Raw genomic sequence first — 13,009 nt, 5'->3', positions numbered from 1 at the left:
CTCTCTGCATGAGAGGGACGACAGCATAGCCACCTCTCTGCATGAGAGGGACGACAGCATAGCCACCTCTCTGCGTGAGAGGGACGACAGCATAGCCACCTTTCTGCGTGAGAGGGACGACAGCATAGCCACCTCTCTGCATGAGAGGGACGACAGCATAGCCACCTCTCTGCTTGAAAGGGACGACAGCACAGCCACCTCTCTGCATGAGAGGGGCAACAGCATAGCCACCTCTCTGCATGAGAGGGACGACAGCATAGCCACCTTTCTGCGTGAGAGGGACGACAGCATAGCCACCTCTCTGCATGACAGGGACGACAGCGTACAGTATCTGACCCTGTATCATTCAGCAGTCAGGGACAACCTCTACCTGAGACGATCAGAGAGACTTGTGTTTGCTGATGGGACAGAAATTGAGGCACCGGAGAAGACCTCTTATCCACAGGCAGTGGACCAGAGGGAGGAGGAGGAGGCTGGCTACTGTAGAACAGTACAGGGCAATCACTGTACTCTCCTCTGGAAGGAAACACTTAGACAGGCCGTAACCACTTGGAGAGAAAGAACCCTGAGAGAGAGAGAAAGAAAGGTAATACTGTATATATTGTGTTTATGGCGTACTGTGCATTTGGAAAGTATTCAGACCCCTTCCCTTTTTCCAAATTTTGTTATAGCTTTATTCTAAAATAGATTTAAATGAATTATTTTCCTCAATCTACACACACTACCCCATAATGACATCACACTACCCCATAATGACATCACACTACCCCACGACGACATCACACTACCCCACGACGACATCACACTACCCCACGACGACATCACACTACCCAATAACGACATCACACTACCCCATAATGACATCACACTACCCCATAGCGACATCACACTACCCCATGATGACATCACACTAACCCATGATGTCATCACACTACCCCATGATGACATCACACTACCCCATAATGACATCACACTACCCCATAATGACATCACACTACCCCATGATGACATCACACTACCCCATAATGACATCACACTACCCCATAATGACAAAGCGAAAATAAGGTTTTTTAAAAATACCTTATTTACATGAGTATTCAGACCCTTTGCTATGAGCTCAGGTGCATCCTGTTTCCATTGATAATCATTGAGATGTTTCTACAACTTGATTGGAGTCCACCTGTGGTAGATTCAATTGATTGTACATGATTTGGAAAGGCACACACCTGTCTATATAAAGGTCCCACAGTTGACAGTGCATGTCAAAGCAAAAACCAAGTCATGAGGTTGAAGGAATTGTCCTTAGAGCTCCGAGACGGGATTGTTTCGAGGCACAGATCTGGGGAAGGGTACCACAACATTTCTGCAGCATTGAAGGTCCCCAAGAACATAGTGGTCGCCATCATTCTTAAATGTAAAAAGTTTGGAACCACCAAGACTCTTCCTAGAGCTGGCTGCCCGGCCAAACTTAGCAATCGGGGGAGAAGGGCCTTGGTCTGGGAGGTGAGCAAGAACCCGATGGTCACTCTGACAGAGATCCGGAGTTCCTCTGTGGAGATGGGAGAACCTTCCAGAAGGACAACCATTTCTGCAGCACTCCACCAATCAGGCCTTATGATAGAGTGGCCAGATGGAAGCCACTCCTCAGTAAAATGCACCTGACAGCCCGCTTGGAGTTTGCCAAAAGGCACCTTAAGGACTCTGACAATGAGAAATAAAATTCTTTGTTCTCATGAAACCAAGATTGAACTCTTTGGCCTGAATGCCAAGCGTTATGTCTGGAGGAAACCTGGCACCATCCCTACGGTGAAGCATGGTGGTGGCAGCATCATGCTGGGGATGTTTTTCAGTGGCAGGGACTGGGAGACTAGTGTGGCGGATGAATCAGAATTAGTTGGGTAACATAGATAATTAAGATGTTTTATTAGCATAATATGCTTATGTGAGATACTTGTCATTAGAAAGTATCCCTTTGGACTCTGGTGTCTTTTAGTTGCACTTTTCCCTCAGCTGGGGCTCAGTCACTTGGGGCCCAGAGAGGGGAGAGGTCAGGCTTGTCTTTTACATGTCCCTGAAGAGGACAGAATGAAACATTGTCTTCATATGTGAATGTATCTGTTAAACCATGTGAAGGGATGGTGTGATTAATGGGGAACCAATTACTTGTCTCCACAATGTCTGTGCGCAAGTTATTCCCTCCTCCTTTGGCATTGGGGGAAGGTGTATGGCCGTGTCTGGACCATTGTATGCCCTCTTTGATGTTGCACTTATCCTGGGATAGTGTATGACATAGAGGCTCACTCCCCTCAGTGAGCTTGTCCAGGAGTGGAGTCAAGAGGGGGTTTACTTGAGATGGGAGTATCTAGAGTTGTCAATTGAGATATGCCATAGGATGAGATGGTGTTTTTGTACTATGAACGATAATTTATAGCGAATGTTATCTGGCTAAGGGATACTCCTTTCTAAAGTATAAGGCCCCTTTGTGAACAGTTCCTAAGATCTGTTGTTCGTCATGTACGTTGAGAGGGGTGGATCTTGGGTATAAAAGATCTTGGTACTTTTGTGTAATCACTTTTTTTCAATGGTTCATTAGAGATAGCGCATCATTGAAGGTCAAGTGCTTTTGCAAAAGCATCTTAATTATTAAAGATGTAGTTTAAGTATAACTGACTTGTGTGTGAAGTTTGTAACTCTCCTCATTTGGTAATGCAGAAATTAGCCATCACACTAGTCAGGATCGAGTGAAAGATGAACAGATAAAAGTACAGAGAGATCCTTAATTAAAACCTGCTCCAGAGCGCTCAGGACCTCAGACTGGTTCACCTTCCATCAGTTCAATAACCCTAAGCACACAGCCAAGACAATGCAGCAGTGGCTTCGGGACAAGTTTCTGAATGTCCTTGAGTGGCCCAGCCAGAGCCTGGACTTGAACACGATCTAACATCTTTGGAGAGAGCTGAAAATAGCTGTGCAGCAACGCTCCCCATCCAACCTGACAGAGCTTGAGAGGATCTGTAGAGAAGAATGGGAGAAACTCCCCAAATACAGGTTTGCCAAGCTTGTAGCGTCATACCCAAGATTCAAGGCTGTAATTGCTGCCAAAGGTGCTTCAACGAAGTACTGAGTAAAGGGTCTGAATACATATGTAAATGTTTTATTTAAATGTATAAGAAAATAGTGTTTGCTGTGTCATAAGGTATTGTGTGTAGATTGATGAGAGGAAAAAAACAATTTAATACATTTTAGAATAAGGCTGTAACGTAAACAAAATGTGGAAAAAGTCAAGGGGTCTGAATACTTTCCAAATGCACTGTATACAGGATAAGGCTAAAGCACAAAACAGCTCTGTTAACATTGAGGTATCAGGGTAACATCAGAGTTAGTTGGTTAGTTTGATCTGTAAACATTAAGAGGTACAGTGAGGGGGAAAAAGTATTTGATCCCCTGCTGATTTTGTACGTTTGCCCACCGACAAAGAAATGATCAGTCTATACTTTTAATGGTAGGTTTATTTGAACAGTGAGAGACAGAATAACAAAAATATCCAGAAAAACGCATGTCAAAAATGTTATAAATTGATTTGCATTTTAATGAGGGAAATAAGTATTTTACCCCCTCTCAATCAGTAAGATTTCTGGCTCCCAGGTATCTTTTATACAGGTAACGAGCTGAGATTAGGAGCACACTCTAAAAGGGAGTGCTCCTAATCTCAGTTTGTTACCTGTATAAAAGACACCTGTCCACAGAAGCAATCAATCAATCAGATTCCAAACTCTCCACCATGGCCAAGACCAAAGAGCTCTCCAAGGATGTCAGGGACAAGATTGTAGACCTACACAAGGCTGGAATGGGCTACAAGACCATCGCCAAGCAGCTTGGTGACAAGGTGACAACAGTTGGTGCGATTATTCGCAAATGGAAGAAACACAAAAGAACTGTCAATCTCCCTCGGCCTGGGGCTCCATGCAAGATCTCACCTCGTGGAGTTGCAATGATCATGAGAACGGTGAGGAATCAGCCCAGAACTACACGGGAGGATCTTGTCAATGATCTCAAGGCAGCTGGGCCCATAGTCACCAAGAAAACAACTGGTAACACACTACGCCGTGAAGGACTGAAATCCTGCAGCGCCCGCAAGGTCCCCCTGCTCAAGAAAGCATTTACATTTTTACATTTAGCAGATGCTCTTATCCAGAGCGACTTACAGTAGTGAATGCATACATTTCATACATTTTTTTTCTCCGTTCTTGTCCCCCGTGCGAATCGAACCCACAACCCTGGCGTTGCAAACACCATGCTCTACCAACTGAGCCACACGGCCACACGGCACATGCCCGTCTGAATTTTGCCAATGAACATCTGAATGATTCAGAGGACAACTGGGTGAAAGTGTTGTGGTCAGATGAGACCAAAATTGAGCTCTTTGGCATCAACTCAACTCGCCGTGTTTGGAGGAGGAGGAATGCTGCCTATGACCCCAAGAACACCATCCCCACCGTCAAACATGGAGGTGGAAAAATTATGCTTTGGGGGTGTTTTTCTGCTAAGGGGACAGGACAACTTCACCGCATCAAAGGGACGATGGACGGGGCCATGTACCATCAAATCTTGGGTGAGAACCTCCTTCCCTCAGCCAGGGCATTGAAAATTGGTCGTGGATGGGTATTCCAGTATGACAATGACCCAAAACACACGGCCAAGGAAACAAAGGAGTGCCTCAAGAAGAAGCACATTAAGGTCCTGGAGTGGCCTAGCCAGTCTCCAGACCTTAATCCCATAGAAAATCTGTGGAGGGAGCTGAAGGTTCGAGTTGCCAAATGTCAGCCTCGAAACCTTAATGACTTGGAGAAGATCTGCAAAGAGGAGTGGGACAAAATCCTTCCTGAGATGTCTGCAAACCTGGTGGCCAACTACAAGAAACATCTAACCTCTGTGATTGCCACCAAGTACTAAGTCATGTTTTGCAGAGGGGTCAAATACTTATTTCCCTCATTAAAATGCAAATCAATTTATAACATTTTTGACATGCGTTTTTCTGGATTTTTTTGTTGTTGTTATTCTGTCTCTCACCATTAAAATTATAGACTGATCATTTCTTTGTCAGTGGGCAAACGTACAAAATCAGCAGGGGATCAAATACTTTTTTCCCCCTCACTGTATCAGGGTAACATCAGAGTTAGTAGGTTAGTTTGGTCTATTCCAGAGCTAGCACACCAGATTCAACACATCCCTAATCCTCAAGTCCTTGCCTAAGGTAATCAGGTGAGCTAGTTTAGTGCTACAACAACACTGTGAAACATCTGGGGGTCCCAGTGGAGAGGTTTATTACTGATTGAGTGACTTACCAGGATAAAACTGGGGTTGTTGCGGTTCCTCCAGTTGAAGGACGGAACACTGATCTCTGTGTATTGGTTGTCATGGAGAACCTGACAGCCGCTGTGGGTGTGGCCACTGAGAACCAGGCGGGGCTTAAACCATTGCAACAGCTGGGGGGGGGGAAGGGAAGGAATCTTTCATCACACCTGTACCCCAGGAGGCTGGTGAGGGGAGTACGGGTCATAATAATGGCAGGGTTCATTCATACCGTCCCAGCCATTACTATGAGCCTGTCCTCCCCATTTAAGATGCCACCAGCCGCCTGTGACTTGTACCTCACACTAATGGCAAATCTAACATTATATCAGGGGTGGCCAACTAACTCTCTACAAAATAATGGTTTACTGGATAACCAGCCCGCTCATTAAAGGTGAAAGGTCAATGACAGCTGCTTGATGACAACTGTCCACATCACAAATATCCGGTATCGTCCCTGGTCTAGTGGCAGACATCCGGTACCGTCGTCCCTGGTCTAGTGGCAGACATCCGGTACTGTCGTACCTGGTCTAGTGGCAGACATCCGGTACCGTCCATGGTCTAGTGGCAGACATCCGGTACCGTCGTCCCTGGTCTAGTGGCAGACATCCGGTACCGTCCCTGGTCTAGTGGCAGACATCCGGTACCGTCGTCCCTGGTCTAATGGCAGACATCCGGTGCCGTCCCTGGTCTAGTGGCAGACATCCGGTACCGTCACTGGTCTAGTGGCAGACATCCGTTACCGTCATCCCTGGTCTAGAGGCAGACATCCGGTACCGTCCGTCCCTGGTCTAGTGGCAGACATCCGGTATCGTTCCTGGTCTAGAGGCAGACATCCGGTACCGTCCCCGGTCTAGTGGCAGACATCCGTCACTGGTCTAGAGGCAGACATCCGGTACCGTCCCTGGTCTAGAGGCAGACATCCGGTACCGTCCCTGGTCTAGTGGCAGACATCCGGTACCGTCCCTGGTCTAGTGGCAGACATCCGGTACCGTCCATTTTCTAGTGGCAGACATCCGGTACCGTCCCTGGTCTAGTGGCAGACATCCGGTACCGTCACTGGTCTAGAGGCAGACATCCGGTACCGTCCCTGGTCTAGTGGCAGACATCCGGTACCGTCCCTGGTCTAGTGGCAGACATCCGGTACCGTCCCTGGCCTAACGGCAGACATCCGGTACCGTCGTCCCTGGTCTAATGGCAGACATCCGGTGCCGTCCCTGGTCTAGTGGCAGACATCCGGTACCGTCCCTGGTCTAGTGGCAGACATCCGGTACCGTCGTCCCTGGTCTAGAGGCAGACATCCGGTACCGTCCGTCCCTGGTCTAGTGGCAGACATCCAGTACCGTCCCTGGTCTAGTGGCAGACATCCGGTACCGTCACTGGTCTAGAGGCAGACATCCGGTACCGTCCCTGGTCTAGAGGCAGACATCCGGTACCGTCCCTGGTCTAGAGGCAGACATCCGGTACCGTCGTCCCTGGTCTAGTGGCAGACATCCGGTACCGTCACTGGTCTAGAGGCAGACATCCGGTACCGTCCCTGGTCTAGAGGCAGACATCCGGTACCGTCCCTGGTCTAGTGGCAGACATCCGGTACCGTCCCTGGTCTAGTGGCAGACATCCGGTACCGTCCCTGGTCTAGTGGCAGACATCCGGTACCGTCCCTGGTCTAGTGGCAGACATCCGGTACCGTCGTCCCTGGTCTAGTGGCAGACATCCGGTACCGTCCCTGGTCTAGTGGCAGACATCCGGTACCATCCCTGGTCTAACGGCAGACATCCGGTACCGTCGTCCCTGGTCTAATGGCAGACATCCGGTGCCGTCCCTGGTCTAGTGGCAGACATCCGGTACCGTCCCTGGTCTAGTGGCAGACATCCGGTACCGTCGTCCCTGGTCTAGAGGCAGACATCCGGTACCGTCCGTCCCTGGTCTAGTGGCAGACATCCGGTACCGTCTCCGGTCTAGTGGCAGACATCCGTCCCTGGTCTAGTGGCAGACATCCGGTACCGTCCCTGGTCTAGTGGCAGACATCCGGTACCGTCACTGGTCTAGAGGCAGACATCCTGTACCGTCCCTGGTCTAGAGGCAGACATCCGGTACCGTCCCTGGTCTAGAGGCAGACATCCGGTACCGTCCCTGGTCTAGAGGCAGACATCCGGTACCGTCGTCCCTGGTCTAGTGGCAGACATCCGGTACCGTCCCTGGTCTAGTGGCAGACATCCGGTACCGTCCCTGGTCTAACGGCAGACATCCGGTACCGTCGTCCCTGGTCTAATGGCAGACATCCGGTGCCGTCCCTGGTCTAGTGGCAGACATCCGGTACCGTCCCTGGTCTAGTGGCAGACATCCGGTACCGTCGTCCCTGGTCTAGAGGCAGACATCCGGTACCGTCCGTCCCTGGTCTAGTGGCAGACATCCGGTACCGTCTCCGGTCTAGTGGCAGACATCCGTCCCTGGTCTAGTGGCAGACATCCGTCCCTGGTCTAGTGGCAGACATCCGGTACCGTCACTGGTCTAGAGGCAGACATCCGGTACCGTCCCTGGTCTAGAGGCAGACATCCGGTACCGTCCCTGGTCTAGAGGCAGACATCCGGTACCGTCGTCCCTGGTCTAGTGGCAGACATCCGGTACCGTCACTGGTCTAGAGGCAGACATCCGGTACCGTCCCTGGTCTAGAGGCAGACATCCGGTACCGTCCCTGGTCTAGTGGCAGACATCCGGTACTGTCCCTGGTCTAGTGGCAGACATCCGGTACCGTCCCTGGTCTAGTGGCAGACATCCAGTACCGTCCCTGGTCTAGTGGCAGACATCCGGTACCGTCGTCCCTGGTCTAGTGGCAGACATCCGGTACCGTCCCTGGTCTAGTGGCAGACATCCGGTACCGTCCCTGGTCTAGTGGCAGACATCCGGTACCGTCGTCCCTGGTCTAGTGGCAGACATCCGGTACCGTCGTCCCTGGTCTAGTGGCAGACATCCGGTACCGTCCCTGGTCTAGTGGCAGACATCCGGTACCGTCCCTGGTCTAACGGCAGACATCCGGTACCGTCGTCCCTGGTCTAATGGCAGACATCCGGTGCCGTCCCTGGTCTAGTGGCAGACATCCGGTACCGTCCCTGGTCTAGTGGCAGACATCCGGTACCGTCGTCCCTGGTCTAGAGGCAGACATCCGGTACCGTCCGTCCCTGGTCTAGTGGCAGACATCCGGTACCGTCTCCGGTCTAGTGGCAGACATCCGTCCCTGGTCTAGTGGCAGACATCCGTCCCTGGTCTAGTGGCAGACATCCGGTACCGTCACTGGTCTAGAGGCAGACATCCGGTACCGTCCCTGGTCTAGAGGCAGACATCCGGTACCGTCCCTGGTCTAGAGGCAGACATCCGGTACCGTCGTCCCTGGTCTAGTGGCAGACATCCGGTACCGTCACTGGTCTAGAGGCAGACATCCGGTACCGTCCCTGGTCTAGAGGCAGACATCCGGTACCGTCCCTGGTCTAGTGGCAGACATCCGGTACTGTCCCTGGTCTAGTGGCAGACATCCGGTACCGTCCCTGGTCTAGTGGCAGACATCCAGTACCGTCCCTGGTCTAGTGGCAGACATCCGGTACCGTCGTCCCTGGTCTAGTGGCAGACATCCGGTACCGTCCCTGGTCTAGTGGCAGACATCCGGTACCGTCCCTGGTCTAGTGGCAGACATCCGGTACCGTCGTCCCTGGTCTAGTGGCAGACATCCGGTACCGTCCCTGGTCTAGAGGCAGACATCCGGTACCGTCCCTGGTCTAGTGCTCAAATTTTTGAATTTGGTATAATCTGAGTGGTGGGCCAAAATATAATCTGATTGGTGGGCCGTAGTCGAAACAAATAAACATTTATTTATTTAGAAAAATGTAAATTAAACAGTAGCTTTTTAGGGTCTTTTTAACAATAGATTTGTTTTAAGTAATCATAATCTTACACTTTAAACAATCAAATTGTAGCCATGTAACTGGACACCTAACAACACATTCTCATTACCGGTAGTATAGATGTATTCAACATTTAACCATTGTAGCATAGAAACTGCAATCAAGTTTTGATGTCTTGTAATTTTACACATTTTGTCATGGGGATGGAGAGAACATTTTTCAGTTTTAATCCTAATTCCCTGCAGTTCTACACATTTTGTCATGGGGATGGAGAGAACATTTTTCAGTTTTAATCCTAATTCCCTGCAGTTCTACACATTTTGTCATGGGGATGGAGAGAACATTTTTCAGTTTTAATCCTAATTCCCTGCAGTTCTACACATTTTGTCATGGGGATGGAGAGAACATTTTTCAGTTTTAATCCTAATTCCCTGCAGTTCTACACATTTTGCCATGGGGATGGAGAGAACATTTTTCAGTTTTAATCCTAATTCCCTGCAGTTCTACACATTTTGCCATGGGGATGGAGAGAACATTTTTCAGTTTTAATCCTAATTCCCTGCAGTTCTACACATTTTGCCATGGGGATGGAGAGAACATTTTTCAGTTTTAATCCTAATTCCCTGCAGTTCTACACATTTTGCCATGGGGATGGAGAGAACATTTTTCAGTTTTAATCCTAATTCCCTGCAGTTCTACACATTTTGTCATGGGGATGGAGAGAACATTTTTCAGTTTTAATCCTAATTCCCTGCAGTTCTACACATTTTGTCATGGGGATGGAGAGAACATTTTTCAGTTTTAATCCTAATTCCCTGCAGTTCTACACATTTTGCCATGGGGATGGAGAGAACATTTTTCAGTTTTAATCCTAATTCCCTGCAGTTCTACACATTTTGCCATGTTCATATATCTGAGTTAGAGTGACTAACAAAATCAATGGTGGCCCCCTGGAGGTCAGGGCCCCTGGAGGTCAGGGCCCCTGGAGCTGGAGGTCAGGGCCCCTGGAGGTCAGGGCCCCTGGAGCTGGAGGTCAGGGCCCCTGGAGGTCAAGGGCCCTGGAAGTCGGGGGCCCTGGGGGTCAAGGGCCCTGGAAGTCAAGGGCCCTGGAGGTCAGGGGCCCCTGGGCACAAGCCTTGGGTAGCCCGGTCAGTAATTCAGCCATGGTTACTTCCAAGTTTAGACAGCTGGCTAGACTAATTTACCTAGCAATCTATAAAATGTTATCTGACATGGGATAATGGATTGACTGTTGTCTCTTTTTCTTTTCAAACCTTCAACAATAAGTTGAGACCCCGACTGACTTCCAACAAATTTACAAATAATGTTTTTTATTTCTGTGGGGGGGGGTTTCGGTGACCCGTAGTGGTCCTTGTGGACCGAACCAAACCAGGCGCTTTACTACCTGTCACTCATTGTCATACAAAACACATTGGGCTCCGTAATGACAGCGATTGAGGTTGGAAAGAGCACAAACTGATCTGAGACCAGTCTATCACTGGTCCACGTACCCTGTGAGAGGCCTCCTGAGACAGCACGTCGTACTTCTCTCTGAACAGCAGGTGGCGCTCTTCAGGAGGAGCAGCGTCCCGACCCGTACAGCCTGCATCACTCTCCCGGTACAGAGGGTAATGCTGAAAGAGAGAGAGACGGACACAGGCAGGCAGGCAGGCAGGCAGCCAGACAGATATGCTGTTGAATACTGTGAGTAATCCTCGTTTTCCAATCAAGTCACTTGAATAGAGAAACAAACTAGAAATGCGAAAAGAACTTGAGAAACTCATTTAGAACAACAACAATAAAAAATAAAAATAAATACGTATTTATTATTAAAACTAGCTCTTCTACATTTCACTACCTATTATGACTACACTGTATGGTTATTACTATATAATAGGGGGTTATTACATGTAATAGGGGTTATTACCATGTAATAGGGGGTTATTACTATATAATAGGGGGTTATTACATGTAATAGGGGTTATTACCATGTAATAGGGGGTTATTACCATGTAATAGAGGGTTATTACCATGTAATAGGGGGTTATTACATCTAATAGAGGGTTATTACCATGTAATAGGGGGTTATTACCATGTAATAGATGGTTATTACATGTAATAGGGGGTTATTACATGTAATAGAGGGTTATTACATGTAATAGAGGGTTATTACCATGTAATAGAGGGTTATTACATGTAATAGAGGGTTATTACCATGTAATAGGGGTTATTACCATGTAATAGAGGGTTATTACATGTAATAGAGGGTTATTACATGTAATAGAGGGTTATTACCATGTAATAGGGGGTTATTACCATGTAATAGATGGTTATTACCATGTAATAGGGGTTATTACCATGTAATAGGGGTTATTACCATGTAATAGAGGGTTATTACCATGTAATAGAGGGTTATTGCCATGTAATAGGGGTTATTACCATGTATTAGAGGGTTATTACCATGTAATAGGAGTTATTACCATGTATTATAGGGTTATTACATGTAATAGGAGTTATTACCATGTATTAGAGGGTTATTACATGTAATAGGGGGTTATTATCATGTAATAGGAGTTATTACCATGTAATAGGGGGTTATTACCATGTAATAGAGGGTTATTACCATGTAATAGGGGGTTATTACCATGTAATACAGGGTTATTACCATGTAATAGGGGTTATTACCATGTAATAGGGGTTATTACCATGTAATAGGAGTTATTACCGTGTAATAGGGGTTATTACCATGTAATAGGAGTTATTACCATGTAATAGGGGTTATTACCATGTAATAGGTGTTATTACCATGTATTAGAGGGTTATTACATGTAATAGGAGTTATTACCATGTAATAGGGGCTATTACCATGTAATAGGGGTTATTACCATGTAATAGGGGTTATTACCACGTAATAGTGGTTATTACATGTAATAGGGGGTTATTACCATGTAATAGAGGGTTATTACCATGTAATAGAGGGTTATTACATGTAATAGGAGTTATTACCATGTATTAGAGGGTTATTACATGTAATAGGGGGTTATTACCATGTAATAGGGGGTTATTACCATGTAATAGGGGTTATTACCATGTAATAGGAGTTATTACCATGTATTAGAGGGTTATTACATGTAATAGGGGGTTATTACCATGTAATAGGAGTTATTACCATGTAATAGGGGGTTATTACCATGTAATAGGAGTTATTACCATGTATTAGAGGGTTATTACCATGTAATAGGGGGTTATTACCATGTAATAGAGGGTTATTACCATGTAATAGAGGGTTATTACCATGTATTAGAGGGTTATTACCATGTAATAGAGAGCATATTACCTGCAGGATAATGGGTGGTGTAGGAGGATAGGTCCATGCGTCTCGGCAGAATTCATTAATAATACTGGACTGGGAATTCTGTCAGATAGCAAAACACAACAGGCATGTCAACGAGGACTCCATAACGTGTGAGGTAGAGGATGTAGTGCAGTTGAGGTTCCTGGGCAGTGTGTACATCTGTCTTTGAGGTAGAAGACGCGCCTACCTCTAATGAACAGTTGAGATTCCTGGACAGCGTGTACAGCTGTTTCTCCACTGATTGGCAGATAGGACAGCCGTCGCCATGCAACGCCACGCTGTTAACCAATAGGAAGCTAGAGAGACACACAGAGACAACACCTTGGGGTTTACACAGTAGAGAGACAACACCTTGGGGTTTACACAGTAGAGAGACAACACCTTGGGGTTTATACAGTAGAGAGAC

The 13,009-nt window shown here is 47.5% G+C and overlaps 1 protein-coding gene across 3 annotated transcripts in view; it reads right to left on the bottom strand.

Annotated features, from left to right (window-relative positions):
* Window positions 1-256: 256 nt before the first annotated feature.
* Window positions 257-13,009, bottom strand: part of LOC115170214 (metallophosphoesterase 1) — a 36,868-nt gene continuing 24,115 nt past the window's right edge. For all 3 annotated transcript variants that reach the window (XM_029726607.1, XM_029726608.1, XM_029726609.1), the window contains exons 5-9: window positions 12,791-12,899; window positions 12,586-12,663; window positions 10,760-10,882; window positions 5,346-5,486; window positions 257-565 (exon numbers count right to left, since the gene is read on the bottom strand). In XM_029726607.1, the coding sequence (XP_029582467.1) occupies window positions 380-565; window positions 5,346-5,486; window positions 10,760-10,882; window positions 12,586-12,663; window positions 12,791-12,899 (637 nt within the window). In that variant the 3' untranslated portion in view covers window positions 257-379. The remainder of the gene's footprint in view (window positions 566-5,345; window positions 5,487-10,759; window positions 10,883-12,585; window positions 12,664-12,790; window positions 12,900-13,009) is intronic.

This window comes from Salmo trutta, chromosome 31 (genome assembly GCF_901001165.1).
Source record: "Salmo trutta chromosome 31, fSalTru1.1, whole genome shotgun sequence".
Taxonomy (NCBI): Eukaryota; Metazoa; Chordata; class Actinopteri; order Salmoniformes; family Salmonidae; genus Salmo; species Salmo trutta.
The sequence above is the reverse complement of the archived record's forward strand: the minus strand, read 5'-3'. Positions and strand labels throughout refer to the sequence as shown.